This window comes from Typha angustifolia, chromosome 3, assembly GCF_048772165.1.
Source record: "Typha angustifolia cultivar Huaian chromosome 3, ASM4877216v1, whole genome shotgun sequence".
Lineage (NCBI taxonomy): Eukaryota > Viridiplantae > Streptophyta > Magnoliopsida > Poales > Typhaceae > Typha > Typha angustifolia.
The window spans coordinates 6,462,912-6,490,772 of record NC_133241.1 but is presented as its reverse complement, the minus strand read 5'-3'; the positions used below and the strand labels follow the sequence as shown (position 1 = coordinate 6,490,772).

The window sequence follows — 27,861 nt, the reverse complement described above, 5'->3', positions numbered from 1 at the left end:
CTACAATAAAAAATTATAGACAAATAATTCGATAAGAACTATTAATTTTTCGCTCATAATCTATCAGTTGAGATCAAATAATGCTAAATAAAATTAACCAAAAGCACAAGTCATATAAACCGAAAGTACCCATCACTTTTTTATATTGTAAAGATAAATTAATCATATTTTATTTCTCTATCTTAACTATCTATTTATTTATTTAATTAAATTATAATTTATTTATTAATTAATCTAGTTATATATATATAAAATATCTTATATACCCTTTAATTTATCGATGGATAAGAATTATTTTAATGACTACTTGGTTAGTATGGAATTATTGCTCAGATAGATATTCCCTCAAAAGAATTTATCACTTTAGATAGTAAATATAAAAGAGAAAAGAAAAAGAAATAGAAAAAGAAACAAATACCTATGCATAAAGAGCTAAATCCACAACACTATCCTTTTAACTAGAGTTTTTATCCGACTCCTCTATTCCTTATCAGGATAAAGGTAGGATAAAGCGCCTTCATTAGTCGCGAGTTATCCATCTCTTCCACTAGGATCATTAGGCTTCTCCAATGGACGATCCGACGGCTGGGATCCATTCGCCACCCCTGTCTCCGGGGATCTCGCCCGTCCACCTCTCCGACGCCATGGAAGAGCTCGTCCGGTTCACCCTCTCCTCCTCCGTCGCCGGCGACGAGGACTTCTCCGACCTGGGGTTTTCCAGAGACTACTGCTCCCGCCTCCTCCAAGACGATCCCGTCATGGTCTATCCCCATCTCAACGGTATATACTTGATTTCTAGATCTTGCCATGATTGAAATCCGATTAGATAATCTCCGGAGTCGCACAATTTCCGAGAAATCATATGCAATCTATTTCTTTTTTGTGTGCGTAAGTCGAGCCCTTTCATATTTGATATTTGCATGCATATCCCTTAAAAATCCTTTCTTTTCTTTCTTTTTGATGCGTTTAGGGAATATTTTATTTCATATAACCAATAATCAAACTCCATTCTCTCTTATTTACATGTATATCCCGCAATCTGTAGATTGACAGAGGTATACCAGTTGTACAAATACACACAGATACTAAAGGTTAAGGTTTTTAAATGGGTATGCATGCAAAACGCGCTTTCTTTCTTCTAATCGTTCCTCTTGAAATTATATGATTTGTCTTTTTGGTTCTCTTTTTAATCTTTGTAATGATGTCTTTGTTCAAATGTTTAAGATGCTGGAAGTGGTAATAGAGGAGTTCCAATGTATCCTCTATACAAGCATTTGGCGAGAGTGATACAGCAATGCATAGATTCAAAGGGGTTCTTATCCCAGTCAGCAGATATTGGTGGGGACATTCCAGTAGAGGAGTCGATTAAGATGAAAGAGGATGAGTGGACTAAAGTTATCTTGGAAAAGGGATTAGAATTGCATAATGTAAGTTATGTTAGTAAAGGTCTTCTCTATTTCTCCTATATGTTTTGCTTATTTCATGACTTTTCTCTTTCAGATGTATAATGCTGTTGATTTTGAACTCCATGTTCAGGAACCATTCTTCTCACAGCTTAAAGGTACTATTTTAGTTCTGTTTATTCTGTCCTTAATCGCCATAAAGAGATGGTATTTCTCAGTGATTCATTATTTATGCTTGATGAGTTGTCCTAAACCCATGAGCCATTTGTCATGCCTTTGAGCATCAATATGCTTCTGACATTTTTATTCATTGATTTCATATTACTGCAGGAGAACATTATAGTAGATGATTTGACAGAAGAAATTTCTGAACTGGTTAATTGCTTGCCATATATGAAATTAATTGGTTATTAAAATTGCTGAGGGCCTATTTTGATGCTCAATCATGCAATTAATTAAATATCTGATGTCTGTTGTTTGGCTTATCATTACTGTGTAATGGAGGAGGATTTGAGAAAACAAAAGTACTAGTCAATCCAAACTATCAAGGAATGACATAATGCATCTAAAAAGAAGTTTTCTTCTATTATCCCAATAATCATCAGATAGATGGATCTAGTGATTTTTCTCATCTCCATCATCATCATTTGTTTTAACTCATCTTTATTTGGCCATTCAAGCTAATCATTATGTCTCTTTGGAGATTGTTTTACGTCAAATAGAGTTAGCATCTTGAGTCTTAGCCAACTGCAAAATAATTGAAAGTACTAATATGAAATTGTTCTGAGTATATTTACAGATACTTTGCATTCTTGCTTTTCCATAGGTAGCATATCTCAATGATCCTAACTGCTCATTTAGAATTTTGGACTTGTATGCAGCACAGAGTTTTATTTTATGTTGGAGATGCACTATGCTTAATGCTTTAATACTTTATAAAATAACTAGAATGTGCTTGCTTGTAGCTGGTCTCAAGAAAGTTGAAGGGAGGTGTGCAATTGGTAACTATAACCAGTAAGTATATAAGATTGAGTTATGCTTTGTGTTTATGTGTGTGTGTTTTCTGTAACATATATTTATATGGATGCATATACAAATATTATACATGTACTGTTTTTTCTCATATCTGATTCACTTGGCTGCTTTTTAAAAGTTTTAAGCAAGCTTGTCCCTGAAATAGAGGAATTGGCACTATTAAACACCTTCAATGTCAATCGTAGGCCAAATTTGATGGGATTGGCTGGCTCCCTTTAGGTGATTTTTTTAGAAGAGGAAATTGTGAAGGATGACCAAAGTGGTTTAATCTCCACCAAGTAATATAATTCCATAGCTGAATAAAATTTTGGTGCTGATAACTTGGAAGAACTTCCGCCTAATTCAGACGTCTCCGAAGAACTTTACTTATAATTAGGGACTTAAGTCCATAGAGCAAAATAGCTCAGTTCATGCTTCCAAGTTACTTCAAGCATGGCATTCTGTTTCTTGTGCTAAGCTTAATCATAATGCTTTCTTATCAGTAAACAGCTATCTGCTGTTAGTATATCTGAAGTTGCCCTTGTTTTTGATTTGTTGTTGCCAGAATTGTTCCCGGGTCTTTCCTTCTCTTCAACAAATGTCTCTTGCTTAAAGTTGAGGTAGTCATTCTATTTCAGGCAGTATAAATGATGTTGTGGCTGTAATCCGTTGTTTGCCTTACAAGTCTTATGTTTTTTCCTAGTTTCATAACAGAAGAATAACTGTAAGCATCAGTCTGAAACCTATCCTTGATAATGAAAACGGAGTGTTCTCGTCCCCTCATTCTTCCATTCCTTTTTGATGAGTAAAACTGCTGCATCCTCCTCAATAAGTTCTAATTATCATTGACATGTAGCAAACTAATAATACCAGAATTAAGAACATTGTCAAAATCATCTCAACATGTCTGCTCCAGTTTAAGTTAGCTCGTACTTTGAAGTCAATTCCTGATTAAGTGGATGAACTATGCAAAATTTAACTGTTTCTCCTAATTTCTTGTATAAAATGACTGATATTCTCTAGTTGTGCTCTGCAGCAAGTTACACGGTATACTTCATTCTCTCAGATGCTGCAAGCAGAGAATCTTACAAAGGTGCTCCCTGGAGTTGTAACAATTGAAGAAGGTCAGTTTCTTGTATCTTGTGAGCTCCAATTCTTGTTTTGTCTGAAATTACAGATATCTAGGTGGTTCTTACTTCCTGTCTCAATCTAGTATGCAATCTAGTCTACTATCTAAGGAACCAAATGTGCATTCTCAGTGCTTATGAACTCTTCTACTACACTGGTTAATTTGCTTTTTATTGGAACTGATATTATTTGTAATTCACATCTAAATTCACTTATGCCATGGAGGATCTTTTTCACGTTACAGAAAGTACATGAATAATCTTGTGTGGTGCTGCTTCCTCTAATATTCGTTGTAGAGGTTCATAGATGCTACAGTTCTCTGTTTCTTACCATTATAGTTCTTTTTTATTTTTCTGCATTGTTGAGCTCATGAATCATGAGAATGGAATTATTAGATGGTAAAAATGGTCATTTATACTATATATATTTTCTGGAAACTGGGAATTTTCTACTTGGATTTGCAAACGAGAATGTTTAGTAACAAAAGAGATTCAACATTTACAGGTGTGCAAATTTACAGGAACTTCTACACAGAAGAGAAGGAAAGGTCTAATGGTGTCCTAGCAATTTCCGTATCAAGGCCAGCTTCTCAGCCATATATTTGTATGAAAGAATTACTAGCTGTGAGTGTTTTTTTTTCCAACTCAATCTTTATGCTAGCTTGATCTAGTGTCCTATGCTGTTTTATGGTGATTGTAGCTAGGTTGGTGTCATACTGAGAAACAAACTTTCTGCATAGTGATGCGGGAATCTCGCATGCAGAACTTTGTTTAATTTTTCAATAACACGTAGGATTCATTAGGCTGAACCCATGTCAATACCATATTTCAAGGTCACAATCCTACTAAATTGTAGCCCAAAAGATGGATCTCTGTATGTCTATATGCACAAGTATTCTTGTTTATGTGTGGACAGTAAATACATCTATGCTACTACCATGCCAACTTTTCACACTCCATTTTTTAGAAGGCTTGGTAGGAGTCGTTAGAGAATTTTTTTAGAAATTCATTCACTTTTTCTTGGGCGATCTAAGGAATTTTGATTTCTATCCTCACTGCTAATGGGTTCACTGAACTTTATGATCCCATTACGCTAGATGTGAAAATCTCATAAGCCAACAGAAAATCTGGTTGACAAGGAAACTGGATTCTTGCTGCTAGGATTGATGGTTCATGACTTTGTGACTACAGCTTTACAAATTAAATATCTGCAGTAAGAGTGGTACCAGTGAAGTATCTTACTTCTTAGTTAGACTAACTCTGGCAGATTTTTGGCAAGATTTTTTATCAAACTCTGAATGGTTCATATAATCAGTATACTTTTTCTTTCCTCCTTTAAGACTAAAATCTTGCCTTAATTTTCTCTAATTCGGACGATTTTTTATCATGAAACTTGTTATATCATGTCTCCTCCCAAGGTGGGATCTCATGTTTTGCTGCTGTAACACTTTTCCAGGGACTGAGTTATGATGGCACGAGCAGTCTGCTTGGTATGAGTCAAACTGATGGAACAGTTCCAGATGGACTTCCTCCTCCAAGATCGATACTGTTATCATCATCTGTGAAGCCTCATCAGTCAAATGTTAGTTTTAATTTCCAAGATATGGATGATAATTGATTTAATTCATTGTAGAGCCCACTAGATATGGGTGCTTATCAGATTATAGAAATAGAACCTTTCCCAAATGTGGCTTTTTCTGAACACATGACTAATTGAGAAATCTGACTTTGAATAGTATCGGTTGCATCACTTCTTATGCATCATTTTTGGACCAATTGTGCTTATGTATGATCATACTGGAAGACCATGTTGCAAGGAAATACAGAATAATACAGGTGGCAATTAATGATAATTAAGTACACTGTTGACTACATAAGGAATCATCTATGACTGCTTAACTTGACAAGCATTTTAACCTATTTCTCTGTTGGGTTTTTTGACACCACGGCAAGATCTTATGATGCACTGGAGCACTGGTCCTCCATGGCTATATGAATGATAGCTCCAATGTTCTTATTAGTATGTAGAAGCATACTTGTTAAATTGTCCTGATGTTTTATTTCACTGGAGGTCAAAGGTTGTTCCCTGACAGATGCTGCGAGGGCATTGGCAAAACATGTTAACAGGAGTAGCGATGGGTGGTGGGGTGACTTCCGTGGAAGTGGTACAGAACTACAGATATCTTTAGGCTCCCACTTCACTTCCCCATTGAAGAATCTTTCTACTGTGATAACTTTGCCCATTTTGTCCATTAAATCTTAGCATTTGTTCATTATTGGACTGTTTGTTTTTCAGATTCAAACAAGAACCAACTTGCTTTGGATGTTATCAATCATCTGTTAGCTGATTGCTGCTGGATGAATGTTCATTTGATTCAGCCTTATGAGTGTGTCTTTGAGATCCGAGTCCATGAAGGATATGGTGCACGATGGTCTAAAGATGGTTTCAAGGTATATTAGTTAGCATGTATTGTACTAGAGTTGGTCTATTCCTGAGCTGCACCAGTTGATTATTTTACTGATTAACAAGGAAATTGTCATCTTAAAAAGTCTTATATGCTTTATTACGAAGTCCTGATTTGCATGCCATTTGTTGTTTCTACTTTGTACCCGTGCTTCTTTATTATGTGAGATCTAAAAGAACCACTCTTCGCCCCCTTGTTTACCCAAAAGAGGTTGACACATAAGAGTACTCTTTCACCATGTAAATGTTGTAATCTGGAAGTAATGTGAGTATTCAGATCATATATAGCAGATATGTGTTTGTCAGGAGTTAGAACCCGGAAAAACCTTTCCTCAAAGGACTTGATGAACCAGAAGTGAGACTTAAGATCTCTCTGCCCTTCCTCTGGCCAATCTCTCAAACAATGGTATTTTCAAATACTACACCACTTAGATTGAGCTCTCAATTTCCTATTTTGATCAGGCATAAACCCTGCATTCCTATCTCATATGGTAGTTCAATGGTAGGAAACTTGTATCTCTTATTTGGACATGCAGATTTCGATAGTCAAGGTCAGTGTAAACTGTTGAGGAAAGAAAATTATAGAAAACAAAAGAAAAACACCTTGTGCTTCCCTCTTTCTATGTCATGGAAGGGTCACATCAATTTTAACTATAAAATCTGTTTAATTTCTCACCAAATACCCAGAATCCTCCTTGTGAATCCACACTAACTGCTATTCTTTTTTGCATTAATTCTTGTCATCTTTTGTGTGTCATCTTTTTTGTGCAGTTCATTGGGTTTCTGGAGCCATACTCGAAAGAAGGATTTTCAAAGGGATGGAAACATTAGAGGTGTTGTATACTGTAGTTTGTAAACTGGATTTTTTGTGGAAGTATGGAAATTAGCAACTGTTCTTGAGGACAAATATCTAGCCTGTTGAGGATATATAATACCTTCAGAAATGGCTCCCAAATATTACTTTTTTTAGTTGTAAATACATACTTGCATCTGTTGTTTATGGAAGTGGACATCATATTTTGTTCCCCTGGTTTGACCCATATATCCTAAGATTGTACCCATTTTCCATCAGACATTCAGTTTTTCATTTTGTGAAGTATCTTAGAGATGGAAAGGATTTAAATATTTGGGTGTCCACCAATTTGGCAAATTTCAAAAATTATGTCTTCTATATACCTCCATCCATCGATCAATGAGAAGTTAAATCACCCGAAGTTTGAGTTTAACTTCTGGCTGATAGGATAACTGAACTTTTCTATAAAGATTGGACAGCTTTTCAATTCCATAAACTAATGAGGTTGCTAGGAAAATTAGTATCATCATAAGAACCAATTAAACCATCAAGTTTTCAAATCATAAATTCTTGTTGCTTGTTTAGCTTTGTGATTACTTTTTCTCCTATGAACCACTAATTGTATACTGCCGCCGATCTCCAACTTAATACAAACCAATCATTGTTCAAAGGTCTCATTTGCGATCTCTCTAATTTGACCTAATGAATGTCTGCACTGCATATATGAGCAAACAAAACTGTCACATGCTTGCGGCCTTAGGAGAAGAAAATATGGCCGACTTTTGAATCATAACCAGAGTGAAATGCAACTAACACTTGAAGTAGCAAGCAAAACATCAAGATCCTGATCACAAACACCCAATTCTGAGTACCTCCCGCTAATTCTTAATATCATCAAAAACTTAATTCACAGAAAGGTAAAGGACTATAATTTTCTCTATCAAACTTTTGATCATCACCAGAGTGAAAATACACGCAAATAACACTTGATGTAGCAAGCAAAACATCAAGATCCTGCTCACAAACACCCAATTCTGAGAACCTCCATTTAATTCTTAATATCATCGATAACATAATTCACAGAAAGGTAAAGGACTATAATTGTGTTTATCATGATCATGAGGTACTTCGTGATGAAGAAAGTAATAGTTCTCTCTGAACTCCAGTATGTCAAGTGCAATGTCTTCACTGTCAAATGCTGAGTTTAGTAGTCTACCCAACTTTACTAAAATCACGTTCAAGCTTTTTTGTCCTTGCTTCTTGCTCCTTTATTGCTAGAGCTAGAGATCTTACATCCAAAGCTTCAGAGAGCTCACTTAGAGACTGGGACTGCCAAAAAGTCGAGCCAAAATAAATTAAGAATTGGATTTTTTTTTTAGTACTATCCATCTGATAATCTGAATATGGAAAATAATATCTATTGCAATCCAAAAGGATCCAGTGCTGCTGATCATGGTAGCAAATAGCAACTAGAGTGAAGATATCACAGAGCAATAATCTTAGTTTTGCTGGCTAAATCTACTGGAGAATGGAGAAAAACAAAATTCCACATTAACTCAGGTCATATTACCTTGATAAAGATGTTATGACGTATGCACAATAGTATCCTGATAAAATTTATGCACATATAGAAAAAACCAAAGGTAATCAGATCAAGTCGGGCTATGATTTTGACTAAAGATATGATGACTATCACATTTAGTCGTATGTATAAACACATTTTGTGTAGTTTCCTACTGAATTGCTGATGCTGTACATCTAATATGCCTGGTTCAAACCTCAAAACTAGATCGAGTAGATTCAATATTTGAATATTTATCAGCTATTATGCCCTAAAAATCTAGTATAAGTTATTAAAAATTTCAGATAACCAATAAATGTCTGCTACAAAGTAGAAAATTAAATGGGAAATTTTTTAGTGTATGATACGTAATATGTCATCAGGTCATACATTAACTAGGACACTGTGCTAAGAAACTGAACACTCACTCACTTAGGGCAAAGAACAGGACTGAATCTGTCAACACTACAATTTAGTGACTTTTGCATAATATATAGCAATTTATGAAGTAGGAAGAATCCAGCATCAGATTTTTCGTTTATTGGTTACAGTTGTAAAATATGGCAGCAAACAGGCCAAGCAAGAAGAGACTAACCTTTTCCAACAGTTGTACACGCTGTTGTACATCTTCCACCGAAGCCTGGTGTTTGTAAATTACTTGGAGAACATAAAGTAGGTGTGACTGCAAAAACTCTGAACAGTGCTTCTCAAGAGTACACTGAGGGAAAGCGGATTCACAGCCAACTTGGTAGAAAGGGCAATTGACAAGCTTCATAGGGCACACAGTTATACAATGTCTATCCATTTCACGCCTCATAAGGCTCTGTGAGCAGCCTTGCTCACATGGAAGGACCTTGAAAGAGCATATTAAGTCATGATTAACCATATGAACAGCAGAGAATCTAGCGTCGCATCCCTCATTTGTGCAATACACAGGCCTGAAACTACAATTACCTCTATGCTCTTCAAGCTGTTGTTCAGTGTCAAATTTAACAGTACAGTGATATGTGCCTTTGATGTCTATATTCTTAAGCAGAACCTCTGCTATTGCTTCCCTCCTGTCCAGTGACCAAAAGTTATTCATCTCCATTTCTTGCATGAAGTCATCAATTTTGTCCTCACGACTTTCACTCAATACCCAGCCAGAAACACGGCTAAATAAGTTTCTCTTAGAACTTGTAAAATCATCAATAAATACTGATATAATTTCATCCAGATCATTAGAATATGCTTTTACTTCATCTGGAAGTCCATCTCCTCCAACCACCGATTCGGCAACAAATGTTTCGCTTCTGTGGGTTAGATAATCAACCATTTCCTTCCTCATTGCAACAGCTACAGAAGATGGACTCCTGAAAAGATCGCCGGTGGTGTTGTCCATGCAAGCTGTGGCCAATCCAGGAAGAAAGAGTTGTGCTATTTTATGCACTAAATCTGTATCACAGTAGTTGCAAGGAAATGATGAACCGCTTTCCTTTACAGGTCCTGGATCTGAAACTGGGATCTCCATTTCACCTTCTAATGAATGCCTACAACAAAAATAGCTCCACAAATGAATGCACTAAGATGTGGTAGCTTGAACTGCTATCATGTTACCGGTCAATGAAGTTCTTAAACTTTATTTTCTGTATGATGATCCAACCATTGTAAGACAAAAAATTTAGCAATTATTTTTGTTATCTCTACAATTTACAGTAAATTTCCGCTAACCCCTATACCACTTGTATATGCATCAAAACGTTCAATAAGTTATTAACTCGATGTCAATTTCTTGAAGCGTTCTTTGGAAAGTGATTACCAAGAAATTCATACTACAAAATCCAAATGGACTCCGGAATTCCTGATTGATAATTAATTGTCTCTTTAATTCATCGCAGCCATCAAATCTTGCATCTTTCCTATAATAAACAACTATAAACATTTGAATTCCTCGACTACGGAGTTCTTTTATTTGTGCTCTCTCTAGGTAATGTCAACTAAAAATTTATATTGTGATCCTGACATAGTCGTAATGTCTCGATCACGTAATCAATATGAAATATTTTCAAAGATTCACAGGAAAAGGAATAACCCTCGGCAAAGGAATAATCCAACACAATAATACCTTCTTGGAGATCACCTCTCTTGGATCAAGAACTTCTTGGACGGAGGAGCGAAACCAATCCCTCAATCTAGACGAGTTGCCGTAATCGAGAAGTTGGAGATGGAGATTGGGGAATTTTACTTCGAAGAAGCGAATCGAGTAGCGCAAACGGAAAGAAGGGTTGCGATTCCAAAGGATCGTGCGAGAGAGAGGGAGAAGTCTTCTCGACCCTTAACGAATAAAATTTAGGGAAAATTACATTTCGCACCCTACATTATAAAAAAAAAAAATGCCGCAGGCTAACAGAAGAATTTATTTGGGTGTTTTTCGTAAGAGGTCCAAACAAAAGATTCGAACTATACGCTATAAATTCTTTAAATATAGGGTATAAAATGTAAGTCTTCCATATTTTAATTAGGGAAGAATAATCCTGCGGTCGCCGGTCCACAGTGTCCGTTAATTACAGTTTGCGCCAAACCCCACCAACATATATTAAAAATTAATTATCTGTTTAATATAAGATATACGAGTTATGAAAATATTTTTGCAAACTGGGTGCCACGTCAGATAGGCGAGTTAGATAAGCACCATATATTTTTTTTATATTAATTTCTTTTTCCGTTCTCTCCAGCTGATATTATATAATATATAATATTATAATTTCTTTTGATAATTATCATGAAAATTTTTACCAAAATAATATAATTTTGGCCTTTAGGTTTATCCCTTTTGCCATCTCAGCTTCAAATCAGCTGCATCATACCAAACACAGTGCCAACTCAATGAACACAACACTGCCACGTAGTCTCCTCTATTCCAAGACGGTGCCGAGCGAAAGGCTCAAAAGGGCGAGTTCGGTACCGTTCCCCAGAACTGGGAAGGTGGTGAGGAAGGGGAAACGCCGGGAGAGGAGGAGAGAAGGATTCGATGGCGGTGGGATTAGAAGGGCTAGAGGATCTAGTACTGGAGACAATCGTCTTCAATCTCGGGCCCAAGCACGCGGCTATGCTCGCTTGCGTCAGCACCAGGCTAAAGGGTGCCGCCGCCGCTGAGAACCTGTGGCGGCGCTTCTGCGCCGAGGATTTCGATCTATGCGACCGTCTCGATCCCGACGGCAACCCCTGCCCCTCTTTTAAGGTGAGTCTAGCGATACCCATCCCGCGAGATCTCTTTACTGCTCATGGGCTTTGGATTGGAGATAAGGGGTGATTTGGTTAGCAAATTGTGGATTTTGGGAGTGGTGAAGTAGGGAAAAATGATGCGAGTTGGTCGATTCTTCAAGGTTTTCTTCTTCGAAACGAGCTTTAGAATGGGGATGAGTGATGGATGGATTGTTAAAGTTTTTGTAATTCGATTTTAGGTAATCTAGTTGAGAATGTGGGAAGTATAACTGTTTATTTTAATTTGCTTAAATGCCGTTCACGTTTTGTGAAGGCGTGGAAAGTTTAAACTTTTAATTGGTCTTGATGTATTTTTATGAGAAATTTGGGTTCGTGGTATGAGCACAACTTGCGCCTCTTGTAGTGGAAAAGATCGGTAAAAACACTACTAAGATTCGATATCTCCACAGTTTGTGCATAATCTTATGGAATGGGGAGGAGATGAAGAATGGTACAGAATTCAAGGAACAAGAGAGATTGGCTACGGATAGTGAATAAGGTAAATTTGATAGGAAAGGCTTTTGGAGGATTAATAGCTCGTCTTTTGCATAACCATTTTGTGACGAACCCTTCAGTCACACTGATAGTTGACCAAGATAGATCAAGATATTTGATATCTTTGTTCTTTATCTGGTGTACGAGCTCACTAGTTTGTGTAGGGTTTCAGAACCATTTTATGGAGGGACGAGATTTGGATGCGTTTGGCTGCTCATAAAACATTAATTCAATGATCACTTATTCAAGTTCAGTGATTGTTTTGTAAAGCCTACGGTGACTTCTAAGAGACCTTCCAAAAGTTGATTTTAACATTTGATAATGCATGAATGAACTCTTTCTTTCTTCTGAGAAATATGTATCAGTGCACTGTCACTTTGATTATAACTTGCTTATCCATTTTTTATATTAACATTTTGTTAACTTTCAAATCCATGAAATAGCTCTCTAATAGATGCAATATCTTTTATAGGAGACGTACAAAAAATGGTTTGAGTCTTTTGGTATGTATCCCTTACCAGTAGTTAAAAGAGCAAAGAACTGTTGGAATTCATTAAGAAATTGGATGGCTAAAAACTTTCCTGAAGCGAATGATACTTTGAAGAAAGGTGTTTCTGAAACCCAAATTAAGTCTGCAGAGGAAGCACTCGGGTTTAAGTTACCTATGCCTACAAAGGTTTTATATCGGTTTTGTAATGGACAGCGGACAGTGAGTGATAATCCTTCAGAGAGCAGACGTCTGGCCCCTCTTGGCATTATAGGAGGCTATGAATTTTACAACCATCTGGTAAATGTGCACATCTTATCTTTAGAGCAAATTGTCCAAGAAACTATAGAAGTCGCCAAAGAGGTAGGTTTCCCAGAGGGGTCCAAGTTTATTTTAGTGGCAGCTTCTTTATACGTGGAGAAGGTTTTTTTCCTCAACTGTGCCAATGGCCAACTATATGTTGGCACAAAGAATCTTATGTCAGACGGAGAAATGATGCCTTGTGTACCTCAAGCATTGATAAGGCCTACTGTTAATGCTAATCATGATATGCCACAAGATGCATTATTGCTCTGGTTGGAAGAGCACTGCAGACGCCTACAAAGTGGTATGATAAGAACACGTGTCTCAAGAAAATCAAGAAGTATTTGTTTGTATCCAGAAGAACCTCCTTCCTGTTCATTGGCAATAACAAATGGCGTCCAGGTATGAAGTATGAGCAACTCATCTTGTAGTTTAACTGCCTAGCTTTGTTGAAAATGTTCCATGGACAATTAAAGCTGCAAAGGTAAGGAAATGCTTTTCTTCCTCTTTATCCATGAGAAATGACATTATTTAGTTGTCCCAGAAGTTGGCATTTTTCTGATAAGACCTGAATATTCGAACCTCTTACATTTCTTTTATTGCATGGAGTATAAATATCTGTTCTTTTTTCTTTTGATTTTCGAGACTTGTTCTAAGGTATGATCTGTTAAACATGTTAGCATTTTTCATAAACCAAAACTATCTGGCCCAACATTGAACTGTTGTACTCCTGTTCAAATATCAAAATGGTTCGAAGTGTACTGCTGGAAGCAAATGTGAATTTTTAGGGTTTTCTGAATATCATATTATAGTCTTGTTCCAACCTCTTTTGGACATATTTGCAAATTGCTTTTTTATTTAGGTACGTTTTCAAAAAATTGCCTCCTGTTTACTCAAAAGAAATTTTGTTAGCAAGTTCTTTTACTTTCTTATTTCCACAAGAAAAGTAATCTATCTCCATAGTGACCTATAATGCAGGATTTGAGAAAGCAAATGTTCACTATCTTGTGCTGTTGTGCATGTGAGCATTTCTAAATAGAAGAGTTGCTGAATGCCTTTGATGATTTTTTGAAGTTGTCACTTTCTTTAGAATAACTCTTTCAAGTACATCAATAGGATCATCTCAATTGTAATTGATGCCAAATGAATTTTTATGCCTAATGTTTCCAGGTTCGTGCTTCTTCTGTCCTCGTGCCTGAAGCTTCTGACCTTACAGGGCCAGAAAAATATTTCTACTCTTACTCGATCCGCATGTCTCTTCTTCCTGAGGGTTGCATCCTGGATGGCATGTATTTCTCTTCATGTCAGCTTTATTCACGTCATTGGATCATTCGTTCTAGAGATACTGTTGTGTCTGATGTACATGGTGAAGCTGTTATAGGAAAGGTAGGCTTTTTCCTTGTTTCTATGACAATAATACATTTCCAAATTGCAACAGAGATCTCATACCATTTCCCTCTAGTTCTTATATGCAATAGATAATTTAGTCTAAAATGACTAGTCATCTTTCATGATGTCTTTCCTGCAGTTTCCTCTCCTGTTCCCCAATGAGAGAGAATTTGTTTACGAGAGTTGCACACCATTGCCAGAGGCACCTGGATCTGTTGAGGGATCTTTCACATTTGTTCCTGGCAGGTAATCTAAAAATGGAACCAAAATGTGTTAGTTAGGATTCTTGGTTGATTTCCTGCACAAGAAAGATCTAGGTTAACAAATAAGAATTGTCAGCATTGGATTAGTTCTTTATACGATAGTTTCTTTTGCAGCTTTTCAAAATTTGTTCCTTATCTTTTGCATTACATTCTCTTGGTCTTTAGGTTGAGTAAGCGTGAAGGAAGACAGTTTGATGTCAAAGTGGCTCCTTTTGTTCTTGATGCGCCGGAGTATATCTTCTAAACATTGTATTCAAGTCCTATAATAGTAACTTTTACTGGGTGTGTTCATAAGGTATCAGTAACTTGTGGGACTGAAATTCACTTCGGTACTGAACAATTGCCCTGTATATATCATTTTACAAGCTAAGAGAGGGATTATATTCCAATGTGGTTGAGAAAGTGATATCAAGTGTCTGAAACAATTTGACATGCTTTGGTTTGCAGATTAGAGCATAAGAAGAAAAATCAAGCTCAAGTTCTGGATTGCTATTACTCTCGTTGACAGCAGCAGGATGCAAAAGAGGTTCTGGAAAACACAAAATCTGATTTTTTAGGCGATTTATTTGAGATATACATAAAAAATCAGATGACTGTTGTTTCTTGTTTCAAACTTTGTTTGCCTAAGGAATCTTACCATCTCTCACAGTTTATCCTTGAAGGTCAAATCTTGGAAAGAATTGTTAGGCTCACTGAGAGCATCTCCAAGGGAGGGCTCTATAATATAGAGCTAAGAGTCCGGAGCGCTCCAACACACCGAGCTCCATATTTATTATTTAATTAATATAATATTATATATATATATATATGCTAAATCACTTAATAAGACCTCTTAATATTATTATTTTTTAATAAAAAATATATGTTTATAAAACTCTCATCGATATCTTTATAATAAGACTAATATTCAATAGTTTCACAAATAATTTTAAATTACTATTTTTTTAATTAAAAATATCAAAATTATATTACATAAAATAAAAATAAAATATTTATAACAACTTAAATAATTTAATATTAGATTCATTTTAAAGATGTCGATGAGAGCATTCTAATGGTACTATTTTTTTTAAAAATTGATTAGTAAAATTAATTATATATTTAGTTTAATTAATTAGATTATTTAATAAAGGATACGGACGGAATTTAAAATTTTAAATAAAGTTTTTGTAGGGCAAAATTGGTATTTCCAAAAATTGAATAGTATTGGAGCTGGGCTTCAAATTTTTAGATGGGGCTTCAAATTTGGAGCTCCACTGTAGCTGGCTTCAAATTTGGAGTCCCATTTGGAGCTCGGTTGGAGCTCCATCGGGCTCCAAATTTAGAGTTTTGGAGTTCGGTTGGAGATGCTCTGAGGGGCTATTTGTGTCAAAAATAATCCCATAATTTTTGGTAAAAACCAAATATTAGTTTACAAAGCATAAGATGTGCAGCCTGAGAGTTACAAAGCATAAGAACAGTCCCCTATCTGGAACTCAGAATTGGTTTAATCTTGTTATGATTGCCACATTTGAACTGAGTGTATATTTCTCTGTGTCTATTGTTAGACCTCTGTCTAAGTAAAATCTCTGTTAGACTCTCTCTCATCTCTTGTTGGGGGAATTGGCTGTCTTTATTAACGTCAATAATTTTCTTCAAATAAACTGTTCTAAGTCTCTTTTTTTTCTCATCAAATCCTCCTACGCTTGTTTTACTCTTTTCCTTCAATTGTATGAATTATCTTTCCTGGCATTTATGTGGAATAAAATCCTAAAGCTGGATAAATAGTTTATCTTGTAGACTTAAAATAGTCAAAAGCTCACCAAATGTCTATAACTTTGGCACTCAGTCACCTTGAATTTTAATCATTAATTTTACTATTTTGTAAGTCTGATTGATGGGCAATTTGCAAGGAAAAAAATAATATAAAGAATATGTAGATACGATTTTAATTTTATCAAAGTATCTATCAAATCTAATAAAAAAAATAACATGTATTAATCTAACTTATACGTAAGAAGTATACAAAATATACATTTAAATGAACACTTTTAATAAAAGTTAAACGAATTTTAAAAAAAAAATCCAAATTTACTATCAAAGTGCCCAAAATTGTTAATACTCTATAACAAGTAGACGTTTCTTTGACTTTCTTTGGAGTTCCCTACTATATATTAGTTTTCTAAAAATCTTTTTTAAATTTTTTTTACAAAAATAAAATAATAATATTTAGGGTCAAGATCTTGGTGAGGAGAATCATACTCCGAATTTATTTGCAAAAGAGGACAAATAGAAAACTAAAAGGAAACTAACTCCAAATATATCTCCATCAAAGCAATTCTTTTTTTTTTTTGCTATGGTTCTGGAGTTCGTAAATTAGATATAAGCCAGACTAAAGGTCAACTGGTCTAAAATTTTACCAAGCTTTAGCTAATATAGTAAGTTATACAATTTAAGCTTCAAAATCATATGCATCGTGGAATAATTGCTTTGAAGTCATCTGTTACTAAACTGCTCCTTTAAGCCAACCGTACTGTCGAGCCATCAATCGAGTCAAGCTGTTGACCTAAATTACTAAATCGTCCAATCATTTTGTTTTATAACAATTATCTAAAATTAGAGTTGAAATTATTACCTCCTTACTCAGTCGTTAGAAATGATAGTTAGTCCTTTTTACATACTTTGTCGGTCAAACCAAATACTCTCTCTCTCTCTCTCTCTTGTTCTCAGTCTTCGTACGTACAATTTCCCCCCGCCCAACTACCGCGCACACCCAAATGGCACTCTTTTGGCTTCTGTGGGAGCTCCGATGTCTCTGCTTCTAGGTTTTAGAGCCTTCTATTAGAGAAAAATCCGTTCCTTTGAGCTCTGCGTCAACGGCATTGGTGTCATATGTGGATTTCTTGAACAGAGTCTTAGTCTTCTTAGGTCGATTCCTCATACTTAGGGTTTCTGAGGTTGTAGATAAACCCTAGCTCCATGATCTGAGGTTATTATGGACAAAGATAAATCACCAATCCATGAAGGAGGAGGAGGAGGAGGAGGAGGATTGCCCCCTTCTCCAGGCCTTTACAGTGCTACTTTTATCTCGCATTCGAGCAGTTTTCCTATTAAATGTGAGGCGTCCTCTTCTTCCTCTCCTAGCCCTGGTAGTATCATGGATACTGCCCATTTTAGCCATGACATTAGCCAGATGCCGGATTACCCACCGAGAAATGCCGGCCACCGGCGGGCACAATCTGAGATTTTGAGCCTCCCAGATGACATAAACTTTGATAGTGATTTAGGGATAGTGGGGTCTGGGGAGGGTCCTTCAATATCCGAGGAGGTGGAAGAGGACTTGTTTTCGATGTTTATAGATATGGATAGGTTCACCGCAGCTGGTGCGACGTCTATGGATGTGCAGATGCCTCCCTCTCATAGCGAGAGGGAGGCTTCGGCTTCTAGGGAGAAGTTGAGGGTTAGGCATCAGCATAGCCAGTCAATGGATGGGTCTACTTCCATCAAGGCAGAGTTTTTGTTGTCTGGAACAGAAGGGCAATCCGCGGCCGAGGCAAAGAAGGCGATGTCTGCTGCGCAACTTGCTGAGCTCGCCCTGGTTGATCCAAAGCGAGCAAAGAGGTCTGGGCAATTATGAAGATTTTCTCTTTAGTAGATGCTGATATATAGTAATTTGCATGTAGTTCTTATGACATAGAAAGGATCAAGTTTAAATATTGAAAAAAGTTGTAGAATTGTTGTTTCCTCGTTGTAGATATGTGATGAGCACCTTTTTCATACATATACATTGAGATGAAGAAAGGGTATTCCTAGAAGGAAATAATATTTTCAGACTGTAACACCAAGGTTTAAAGATGTGTATTGCATAGATTTTTAAACTATAGTTAGGGAATAATAGACAAGAAACTAAATCAGAGATGGGGAAGGATTGGTCCCAAGCTCTGATGCATGGCTGCATGCAAAGAGTATGGGTCATGCCAAATGCTATACTCATTGCCAAACGACAAGATCTGCTGGTTGGCAGTGAGGGGACTCTTAGTACCTGCAACAACATGGCTCTAGTACTTCCTCAAAGTGTTCAATGAGAATGAATAACACACATATGGCTTGGATACATAAAGAATATTCTCAGATGCTTTTGAGAGTCCCAGAAAAGAATCATTGATTTGTGTTGTGAAATGTGTCTTCCCACTTTTCACTTCAAAGTTCAGACTACTTAGATAATGTTTCAGTTGTGCACTTAGATTTTATTGTGGCATTCTCCAAGTTATAATATGTTATACAAGATGAAAACAGATACCTACCTTAGTTATTGCCTTAGTTAATTTTTGTTTGTATGCTTCAAATTTAAGCATCTTATTCTCAGCCCATGATTTTACAGTTACTCTATATATATATATATATATATATATATATATATATATATATTACTTTTCATGCTAACAAATTTAATGGTGGCACATGGTAGAATTTGGGCGAATAGGCAATCAGCTGCTAGGTCAAAAGAGAGGAAAATGCGTTACATAGCAGAGCTTGAGCGGAAAGTTCAGGCCCTTCAGACAGAAGCGACAACCTTATCAGCTCAGTTGACCATGTTACAGGTACCTCTATAGTTCATCTAAGAATTCGTACAAACTGGCAAGGTATTATTATTATCATGTAAGTTATTCTGCAAAACTGCATCCCTTTATAAGTGCAGGTTTTGTAGTTTCTGGCCTTCACTTGGATTCTTATGTTTAGATAATTATTCCTTAATACTTAAATTCTTGTTCTGATCAAATAATGGAAGACACAGACTTTTGTAAATAAAATTCTAAGGAGATCTAGTACGAATGCACAAGGGAGCATGTTAGTGCAATTTCCTAGTTCACAAGATGACTGACCTATAACTGTGATCACTGAAGGAGGGATTCATATGGAGGGCTTAGTAGTAAACATAATTGATGTCTTTCCTTTCATCATAGCAGAAAATGATTTGTTTATGATTATTCTTGAGACAATTATATCTCTCAGTTGACTATTTGTTATATTCTACAGCTCTCTGAGAATAGAAGATCTTCAAAATTAGTACACTGACTGAGAGGCTGCTTCTTCATGTTAGATGTTATTGCTTCCTGTTTAATTAAGAAAGAACTTCGGAATCTATAAGTTGATTTGACTAAATGTTGCTCTGGCATACAGAGAGATGCTACTGGTCTAACTGCTGAAAACAATGAACTGAAGCTGCGAATGCAGACAATGGGGCAGCAGGTTCGCTTGCAGGATGGTAAGCTTCCACCTTTGCTACTTTCCTATTGATCATCTCATTTACCAAACGTTTAAATTGAGCATGGCAGTACTTTTTGTTCTTCCAACTTTCTAAAGACCATCACAAACTTGTACAGCTTAGTAAGTTATAAACATGAATAGCTCAAATGAGGTCTGGTTTTACTAATTTGCGTGAGATGTCAAGCTCATCTATTGTTTACAACCACTGTAGACATATGCAGCTTCCTATGATATTTAGCTTTTCCCCAAGGTATTGTGTGGGTTATTTGCCTGCTTCTATCATGCATATCACTTGGTTGAAGCTTTTTCATTCTTGGTGTAGCATTAAATGATGCACTGAGAGAAGAAATCCAGCGACTAAAGATTGCAACAGGGCAGGTGATTCCTAATGGTGGAAAGATGATTAATTTTGGGTTGTCTCCACTTGAAGCCAATCAACAAAGCTATCACCAGAGTCGTGCACAATCACTTTTCGCAGCTCACCAACTTCAGCAGCTCCAAATCCATTCATCACACCAGCAGCTAACATCCCCACAGCAGCATCAAAACCAAGGCCAGGACCTGCTGCAGGAGCAATCTCATGCTGAGGCGAAAGCTGCGATCACTTCTGGAACGCAAACAAAGACTGCTTCAGATAGCAGCAGTCTCCCAGAATGAACTCCAAGAATATGAGTAGTAATTATCCATCTATAATATCTTAGACAGTGGACCATTGAAGTATGATTATTAGTACTTAGACTATTGAAACTAAACTTTGAATTTTAGCAATGGGATCTATGATCTTGTGTTCTACTGCATTATAAGGCCTAGTTTGTAGTTTATGTTTTCTGGTAAAAGGAAATGCCTATTGTTATTTCTCATGAGGATTACTCTCTAAATTATGAGAATTAAGAGATGCCAGAGTGAGTGTTTTCGAAGATGCCAACACAAGTTCATGAACAATGTTTGATTTGGTCGCACAATGGTTGGTTCAAACATTATCTATCATTCACAGTAATAAATTATGCCTGACGACTTATTAAGCAAAATAACAAGCTTGGTGTGTTGCTATGCTCACAAATAGAAAAAGAAAACTTCAACCATCACACAATTTGAGACTCTGGTTAAGTTAAAGATAGCTTGCCCTGTTGCTACCTTCAAAAGGAATTTTCACTTCATTTGATCGCATTATACAAGCATCAACTGGTTAAATAAACGAACTCGCAATGATATTCTGGTACTTGCACTGGATTGTGAAGAACCGCGATGGCTCCTATCAGTAAACAAAGATGTTTTCGTCCACCCATTTAGCAACTTAGAAATGTTTAGTCAGCAATATAAACGCAAAGAAATTAATTAATACGGCTAATTCTCCGGGTATGATGGCGCAGACGTAGCCATGTCAGCCCCAGCCCTTTGCAGAAGTCTCTGAAAATATTCACAGAAAGTTTGTCAAAATAATGGAGAAAAAACCAGATATATTACTGTTACCAAGAAAATACTGAAAATTTTCCTAGGTCATCCATAGACAGAAAAAATTAGGCACCATGACTGATCAGATATAGCCAGCCACTGGATTAGCAAAGTTAACAGCAATAGCTAGCTAACAAAAAATAGGAAGCCGCCTTCATATAGAGGCACCAGACTTAAAATCCTAGATTTCCAGTATATACCATGATTACCATCTCATTGGCCGATTTATGAATCCAGGGATTTTGGATTCCTAAAAACCAATTGTGATATTCTCCTCAGAATCATCACGTCAAATAATCTAAGGGATTTCTAGTGGAGTTGGATTCATTCCACTAATCAGCAAAGGATCCAACAGGGAATAGTAGAATAATGTGGGAATATCTAATCCCGAAGTGTGTCTCTTGATTGAAGTATTCCACCAATCAGATAACTAAACTTGAAAAGGAGAGATCTAGTTCAAATTGTACGAGCTACAGCAGAGAGATGACCATGAAAGAGTTAGATGAAATGAATAGTTGACATGAAAGCCCTTTAGATTAAGGATGTGGAATAGCCAACACAAAATAAAGGGGACACATTGCTAGCTTTGATAATATTTACCCACGCCATGTAGTTTTCTAACTGTACAGCTCTTGGCAACCTAAATAGAACAAGTACCTGAATGAGGGATTCAATTCATGCTCATCTTCTCCTGACAGCAGCACTTGGGGCACGCTGTGCTTGCGGTGCAGCCTGCCCAGGAGCCTGCCCCGAAGCCTGTTCTTCTGGCATGTTCATGGCTTGTGTAATTGCATTCATGACAATGAGACCGAGAGGAATTAAATACATCCACTGCAAAGTTGTAAACAGAGGTAAATAGATAAAACGTAAACAATCAGAATCTTCAAATATCCTTGGTGCATATAATAAATCCTTAAAACTAACCTACAGCTTTGTCAATAGAAACAAATATGATTCACCCCAGAAAGGAAAGGTAATAAAAGAAATCTATGGAAGCACTACTCACATATTTAGCCCAAAAAGACTTCTCAGGAGGTATTACTCCTTCGCCAAGTCCATCTTCCCCCACAATCAGTTGTTCCGTAAATGTTGGAGTTCTGCCCATGTGCATAATAAATTTTTTTTTGTAGAAGAAAAATAAGTTAGCAAGTTAATGCTATCCAACATATATATTGTTATGAAAGGAGACCATGCTTTCACTTTTCTGTATGCTCTACAAACAATATGAGTGCTGTTCTGACTTTGATAGTCTAAAAGAAGACAACATCCTACTATGCAACTTTTGCACAGCAGAGATTTATTATGTTACCTTGGCGCTTGTTCACTATTCTTCAGAACAGTATAGGAATTGAATGACCATTTTGCAGGCTGAATCAAGAGCACAAATTCAAGATCAAAATATTATCGAATCTTTAAAGAAAGAAACAAAATAAAGAGAAGCCGAAGTTTGTAAACTTATTCTGACTCTACTCTCAGTAATGCATTCCCTTTGCATCTCTATCCTATTATCAATCCCAAATCTCATAGTCATATGTTTCAACAACGACCTAAACACTTCTTGAGCAATGTTCACTGATATGTTATGCTAATTTAAACTGAATTCACTGAAAATATCCTTGTATACACTTGACTGCCAGTAATTTAATTATAAAAGGACACATAAAGGTAAAAATAAAACTTCTGAAGAATCTGAACTTAACATGTGTTTATATGTGGTCTACCTTGCAAAGACAAATCCATCAGACCTGAGATGAATATACTCAGGTAACATGACCAAACTTGGATGCTTCTTTCTGGAATGGTGCCCCAGGTCTAAATACATACTAAAATCTTCAGAATATTCTACTTCTTCATTGTATTAAAATGCAGATGTCAATCTAAATTCTATTTGAAAAAAGTGACTACATATGAGTTTGTCTAAGCTAAGAGTATGGTTGTGAATATATGTCAGGCTTAGGTGTAAAGACATCCTTCCAAGGCCTCTGCAAGATGTTGTGAGAAGGAAGAGGATAGGTACCTGACGGCAAGGAAGGATATAACTTCTTTCATAAACTCAATACTTTAGACACTTATCGCCATTCAGCATCATGATGGAACAAGAGTGAAAAGAGTAAATTCTTTAGGTCATTATTGTCTAGGTTAAACTACAGGCCAAATTGTTCTTTAAATTACTAAAAGCTACTGAAGCACTCAGGATATCCAAGTCAGACAGCTTTAACATTTTGGAGAAAAGAAAGAAAGAGAAGTCAAGAAAATACAGTCAATGGGTTATGTTGTTGGCCCATAGTTCTTGAGCATTGATCACAACTTTGGATTGCACCAATGCAAATTTTGTTTAGCAATTGTTCCTCATGACTAAGAGTCGGTTTCAAAACATACTAAAAGTACAGATACAGAAATTATTAACTTACAAGTTTCAGTAACCGTGGATATTGACATGCTCCAGCAGATCCATAGTTGACTGCCAAAATATTTACACCATCCTGTGAAGAAACATGCAACAGAAGAAGCTTAAAAGTTTATCAATAATCTCAGGAAGTTCCTACAGGAGGTAGGGAATTATAATACTTTGCATTTGGCATTTAGAAAATCAGGATTAGCAACACTAGTGAGAATCATTTACTACTCAAATGTACTAGGACTCTATTTCATTGATATATTCTTTCCTGCTAAATTTGTACCCTAGAATGTTATCAGACATCTACTCCAAAAAAAAAAAAAAAAGAAAAAAAATGAACAAAATTCGTTTCCAGAAACCCTCCTTGTTCATCACATTGTATATGCTATAGAACATTTATCACATCGTACAAAATATTAGCATTTGATATAATATATTCAGAGTTCAAACTTAATAATTAAGGAGACTACTTTAATTCAGAGCTAAATCTTCAATTTCCTCATTGAACTGCATGTTCTTCTGAAAAAGTTAAATAGTTTCTCTACGTATCAGTACTGCCATTAAATCTGCCAAAATAATTTTCCCGAAGACATCAAAACCCAGAGAGCATGCCTCAGGATTGCCTTCTTCTTCCCTTTTTTAAAAGTTCCCTATAGAGTAAGCTCTCGAGGACTTTTAAGTGCACAAAGATATAGCTACCTTTGACTTACTAAAAGATAGACTTTTGAATATTGCAGTTTCATGTGTCCCAACATCTACCAATTCCAAATTTCCAATAAAGCCATTATCATCAAAATATATTAAACATAATCTACAAGCATATAAAGATATCTGCTAAGCATGGTATATGTTAGAGGTCTTAACTCTTACAGCCCTTCATTAAATGATTTGTGCTGCTAAATATAACAGCCTGCTACAAATTTGAAATGGCACACTAAAAGATTTATTTGCTAGAAGTCCTACTCTATCTCTCAAGTAGAGGTGCCAAAATAAATGAGCGGCTCGAGCTCGGCTCAATTTGACTTGAGTTTAGCCGAGCCTGAGCCTTATTTTAAGGCTTGATTTAAATTTTGAGCTGAGCCTAAACTGGAGCCATTTCGCTCAGGCTCAACTTAAATATAATATTTACTAATATTATATATAAATATATTTATAGCCATTAGATCTTTATCCGATAGCTACTATTATCCTATCACTATCTAACCCTAATTCCAAATCTAATAAAAATCTCTCCAACAAATCCTATCTCCTTCTCTTCCTCCTCCTCCACCATTAACCAACTCCTCCAGCCTCTTTCGGCCTCCTCCTCCTCCTCCTCTATCAACAAGTCAAGCCGCCATCCCCGCTACCGCCTCCTCCTCCTCTAATCAAGCTTGAGCTCAAGTTGGGCTTGGTTTGGCTCAGCTTTGGAGGGCTCAAAATTAATTTTGAGCCAAGCCTGAGCTTGAGGCGGCTTCCTCAAGCTCAACTTGTTTACACCCCTACTCTCAACTTATCACAATATCCAACTATTTGTTTTTCCATGAGGTCAGCTCCATCACCTTGCAATTCATGCATTATAGTCCTCTTATACATAAGTTCAAGAAATGTGAATTTCATCCTTGAGAAAAAAATTAATCATAAGAATTCTCAAATCAAGTTTCAATATTATTGATAATTATTTATATACCAAAGAAACCATTCCACTCACAAGAGGAACTTCATAGGTACAAAGTGTAAGAGAGAAGGAGATCATAAATCATATGTAGGCAATTACCGTGTGGAAAACTAAATGCTCATCCAAGCTCTCCCTCGGAAGGCACCTCTGAAATGCAAGAAACACCCAGTTAAAACAATGTGAAAAGAAATACATCATGCTAATGCAACCTTACTCAAAGTAGATGCAACAATATTACAAATCAAGTAGACAGTGACAGACTACCAATTCTATTTGATCTGGTATGCAATTACACTGAAAATTGTTTACCTGACTATATTGATTTTAAAAGGAATAGCCGAGATTGTTTGCCTTGTTTGTACAATTTTCGGTACCCACAGTTCCTCTTACTGGTTACAACAGTCATTTGCTCTTCCCTCGCAAAATATCACTTTTTGTCTAGGACATTAAAGCAATTTAATCGAAAGTACCTAAGGTAAATCTTTTCTTAAATTGTTCACTATTAAATACTAAGATCAAAAAGCAGCTCAACTGAACTTAGACATAATCATTTCATTGTTATAGACAGGCAGACATTCTGTTGGTAAAGTGCAAAGAAAATAAATTTAAAAAGCACAATAGGAAGAGGTATCTATTTGAACAATGCAAAATGCAACTCCAAAAGTATGAAGGGTGGGGTGCTTATGCAAGCATGGTAGAGAAAACAACAAAAACAGACAACAAGAGAAACCAACTTACAGCTCTGACAGAAGAAAGAACATAATCTTTTCCTTCAGGGTTCAGTACATTAGATGGTATTCTGATCGTATAAAAATTATCTTCCTTCAACAACCTCTGCAGTAAATAACTCTCATCAGCTTTAGTACTTCATTATGAGTGCCAAACCCAAGCCAAAAGAACTCACAGAGCATTAGGACAAGAAATTACTTCAAATGCTTCCTTCTCTTCTTCAGTAAGTGTGTTCCTCGAAAATCGAAGCTTGGTAAGAGTCTACACACAAATAATAGAACTATTTAACTCGGATCAAATCACACAAATTCAAGGAGATGATCAACTTACAGTTACAAAAATAGTCATGTAGTATGATTCAAAATTCTAAACATCCTACTTGTGGAGGATTAAAAGATGAAAAGTTATATGAGCTATACATTGAAGAAAGTTGTTTAGTCATAATTGCAAGTTAACAAGAAGGAAGAAAGTTGTTTAGTCATAATTGCAAGTTAACAAGAAGGAAGAAAGTATGCTATAGAGGAGGCAAATCAGTACAAATCTTCCAATACAATATACAAAATACAAAGTTATCTCTGCTCCAAATAATGAGCCCTCCAAAACTTATTGGTTATACATCTCCATAGACAGCTAGTCATTTATTTTTACTCACCTTTTATTCATATGGCTAATCCAGTATACCGATCTCATTTCTAGATATGCTTCTGTCATGCAAGTTGACATAGATAAGGACCACAAAGTGCTTTAGCAGGTGTGCATGAAGGGTATATACACACAGTCACACGGTAAGCCATCTCTAATATTTTTGTCTGTCAATACAGGTTAGAAATTTAATACCCTATGAAGATAATGTACAAACAAAAAGACCAAAATGAATGAATAAGACCCCAATTGAGTCTTTCAGTAAGAACATAGGAAGACACTACACTACAACAATTCGAAACTAGAAAAACATCTTAAGTAGGATAAATACTAAATGCTAAGGAATATGAAGAAGTGGCATCCGCATGGTCGTAGGTGGATTTCACCCAAGATGAGCACCTAAGCGACCATGCACCTGTTCTTCAAAACGGATTTTTTGCAAGCATACCCCCCTAATCTCTTATTTACATGTATATCCTCTAAATTTGATATCTGTGTATATACCCTTCAAAACTTTGTTTTCTGCAATGTATACCCCTTATTTCTTAATTTTTGTCTGAGAAAATTTCCGTAACTAGAAACTAAAATCACTCTCTTATCTAGATGCGACCACTTCTAACAGTATTAGAACTGCAAATTTGGAATGTACGCACGCAGTTATAAACCTTTTTGAAGCAATGATTGCAACTAAAGAAGAAACAAGAGGCGGATCCAAACAACTAAAAAGATCAAAATTTGATGCTTCAGAAGACAAGAGAAACCTGGCCGCCGTGGCTCCAGGACTTGAGGCGGGCCGTGAAGGTCCCGGCGGCGGAGAAATCGGAGTCACCGAAGGCGTGCTCGAGCGGGAACTGGATCGCCTTCGAGTCCGACGGGGAATCCAGATCCGCTCTCCGGCGGATCGGAGTCGGAGGAGGGCGAGTGACCTTCACATGATCGGGATCGGGGGATCGGAATCCCTCGAACTCCTCGTCGTCTTGGAGGAGGAGCTCATCGGATTCGAAAGAACATGATGATGAGAAGAGTAGGGGGAGGGCGAGAAGAAGGAGAAGTGGGAACAGAGCGCGAGGTCGAGGTCTCCTCATCTCGCGCTTAGGGTGTAGAGAGAGAGAGAGAGAGAGAGAGAGAGAGAGACGACGCCGAAGTATTCGATGCTATTTATTAGCGAAAAGGCTTTAAAGAAGCGAGAGCGAG

At 36.5% G+C, this 27,861-nt stretch overlaps 5 protein-coding genes across 8 annotated transcripts; 3 read left to right on the top strand and 2 right to left on the bottom strand.

Annotated features, from left to right (window-relative positions):
- Positions 1 to 482: 482 nt before the first annotated feature.
- On the top strand, positions 483 to 7,087 carry LOC140758388 (uncharacterized). 3 transcript variants are annotated; one of them, XM_073094524.1, is made up of 12 exons: positions 641 to 780; positions 1,046 to 1,109; positions 1,225 to 1,427; positions 1,501 to 1,561; positions 2,369 to 2,417; positions 2,983 to 3,037; positions 3,454 to 3,541; positions 4,050 to 4,168; positions 5,001 to 5,126; positions 5,616 to 5,709; positions 5,841 to 5,995; positions 6,780 to 7,087. In XM_073094524.1, exons 2-12 carry the CDS (start codon positions 1,106 to 1,108, stop codon positions 6,837 to 6,839), a joined length of 1,014 nt encoding a protein of 337 aa, XP_072950625.1. In that variant the 5' UTR covers positions 641 to 780; positions 1,046 to 1,105; the 3' UTR covers positions 6,840 to 7,087. The 3 variants fall into 3 exon arrangements, 2 of the variants coding, with proteins under 2 accessions (XP_072950623.1, XP_072950625.1); XR_012104100.1 differs by lacking the exon at positions 1,046 to 1,109 and having other exon boundaries at positions 483 to 780; positions 5,638 to 5,709; positions 6,780 to 7,083; XM_073094522.1 differs by lacking the exon at positions 1,046 to 1,109 and having other exon boundaries at positions 483 to 780; positions 6,780 to 7,083.
- Positions 7,088 to 7,824: 737 nt separating this feature from the next.
- On the bottom strand, positions 7,825 to 10,681 carry LOC140780171 (uncharacterized). Its single transcript, XM_073125570.1, has 3 exons — positions 10,467 to 10,681; positions 8,958 to 9,891; positions 7,825 to 8,130 (listed from the first exon to the last, which is right to left on the bottom strand). Exons 2-3 carry the CDS (start codon positions 9,870 to 9,872, stop codon positions 8,014 to 8,016), a joined length of 1,032 nt encoding a protein of 343 aa, XP_072981671.1. The 5' UTR covers positions 9,873 to 9,891; positions 10,467 to 10,681; the 3' UTR covers positions 7,825 to 8,013.
- Positions 10,682 to 11,251: 570 nt separating this feature from the next.
- On the top strand, positions 11,252 to 15,212 carry LOC140780069 (F-box protein SKIP16). Of its 2 annotated transcripts, XR_012107450.1 has the most exons (6): positions 11,252 to 11,582; positions 12,573 to 13,292; positions 14,061 to 14,276; positions 14,419 to 14,525; positions 14,708 to 14,837; positions 14,990 to 15,212. XR_012107450.1 is itself a non-coding variant. In XM_073125390.1 (5 exons), the coding sequence occupies exons 1-5, from the start codon at positions 11,373 to 11,375 to the stop codon at positions 14,784 to 14,786; spliced, it is 1,332 nt and encodes a 443-aa protein (XP_072981491.1). In that variant the 5' UTR covers positions 11,252 to 11,372; the 3' UTR covers positions 14,787 to 14,983. The 2 variants fall into 2 exon arrangements, 1 of the variants encoding a protein (XP_072981491.1); XM_073125390.1 differs by lacking the exon at positions 14,990 to 15,212 and having other exon boundaries at positions 14,708 to 14,983.
- Positions 15,213 to 17,193: 1,981 nt separating this feature from the next.
- Positions 17,194 to 20,586, top strand: LOC140780070 (probable transcription factor PosF21). Its single transcript, XM_073125391.1, has 4 exons — positions 17,194 to 18,142; positions 18,990 to 19,122; positions 19,703 to 19,787; positions 20,112 to 20,586. Exons 1-4 carry the CDS (start codon positions 17,517 to 17,519, stop codon positions 20,444 to 20,446), a joined length of 1,179 nt encoding a protein of 392 aa, XP_072981492.1. The 5' UTR covers positions 17,194 to 17,516; the 3' UTR covers positions 20,447 to 20,586.
- Positions 20,587 to 20,849: 263 nt separating this feature from the next.
- On the bottom strand, positions 20,850 to 27,822 carry LOC140780071 (uncharacterized). Its single transcript, XM_073125392.1, has 9 exons — positions 27,429 to 27,822; positions 26,224 to 26,286; positions 26,035 to 26,130; positions 25,396 to 25,443; positions 23,653 to 23,724; positions 22,551 to 22,609; positions 22,248 to 22,338; positions 21,899 to 22,072; positions 20,850 to 21,196 (listed from the first exon to the last, which is right to left on the bottom strand). Exons 1-8 carry the CDS (start codon positions 27,750 to 27,752, stop codon positions 21,923 to 21,925), a joined length of 903 nt encoding a protein of 300 aa, XP_072981493.1. The 5' UTR covers positions 27,753 to 27,822; the 3' UTR covers positions 20,850 to 21,196; positions 21,899 to 21,922.
- Positions 27,823 to 27,861: the final 39 nt, after the last annotated feature.

What these genes read in the sequence shown, in the direction of transcription:
- LOC140780171 (XM_073125570.1), bottom strand. Translation starts at nt 9,872, where the DNA reads ATGGAGATCCCAGTTTCAGATCCAGGACCTGTAAAGGAAAGCGGTTCA. An exon ending in GTGTACAACTGTTGGAAAAG is followed by an intron (nt 8,131 to 8,957) that starts GTTAGTCTCTTC and finishes ACTTTTTGGCAG; the next exon opens with TCCCAGTCTCTAAGTGAGCT.
- LOC140758388 (XM_073094522.1), top strand. Translation starts at nt 570, where the DNA reads ATGGACGATCCGACGGCTGGGATCCATTCGCCACCCCTGTCTCCGGGG. An exon ending in GGTCTATCCCCATCTCAACG is followed by an intron (nt 781 to 1,224) that starts GTATATACTTGA and finishes CAAATGTTTAAG; the next exon opens with ATGCTGGAAGTGGTAATAGA. An exon ending in GGGTGACTTCCGTGGAAGTG is followed by an intron (nt 5,710 to 5,840) that starts GTACAGAACTAC and finishes TTTGTTTTTCAG; the next exon opens with ATTCAAACAAGAACCAACTT.
- LOC140780070 (XM_073125391.1), top strand. Translation starts at nt 17,517, where the DNA reads ATGGACAAAGATAAATCACCAATCCATGAAGGAGGAGGAGGAGGAGGA. An exon ending in GATCCAAAGCGAGCAAAGAG is followed by an intron (nt 18,143 to 18,989) that starts GTCTGGGCAATT and finishes GGCACATGGTAG; the next exon opens with AATTTGGGCGAATAGGCAAT. An exon ending in GCAGGTTCGCTTGCAGGATG is followed by an intron (nt 19,788 to 20,111) that starts GTAAGCTTCCAC and finishes TTCTTGGTGTAG; the next exon opens with CATTAAATGATGCACTGAGA.
- LOC140780069 (XM_073125390.1), top strand. Translation starts at nt 11,373, where the DNA reads ATGGCGGTGGGATTAGAAGGGCTAGAGGATCTAGTACTGGAGACAATC. An exon ending in CAATAACAAATGGCGTCCAG is followed by an intron (nt 13,293 to 14,060) that starts GTATGAAGTATG and finishes TAATGTTTCCAG; the next exon opens with GTTCGTGCTTCTTCTGTCCT. An exon ending in GTGAAGCTGTTATAGGAAAG is followed by an intron (nt 14,277 to 14,418) that starts GTAGGCTTTTTC and finishes TCTTTCCTGCAG; the next exon opens with TTTCCTCTCCTGTTCCCCAA.
- LOC140780071 (XM_073125392.1), bottom strand. Translation starts at nt 27,752, where the DNA reads ATGAGGAGACCTCGACCTCGCGCTCTGTTCCCACTTCTCCTTCTTCTC. An exon ending in ATCCACGGTTACTGAAACTT is followed by an intron (nt 22,610 to 23,652) that starts GTAAGTTAATAA and finishes CTCTTGATTCAG; the next exon opens with CCTGCAAAATGGTCATTCAA. An exon ending in AATAGTGAACAAGCGCCAAG is followed by an intron (nt 22,339 to 22,550) that starts GTAACATAATAA and finishes GCACATGGGCAG; the next exon opens with AACTCCAACATTTACGGAAC.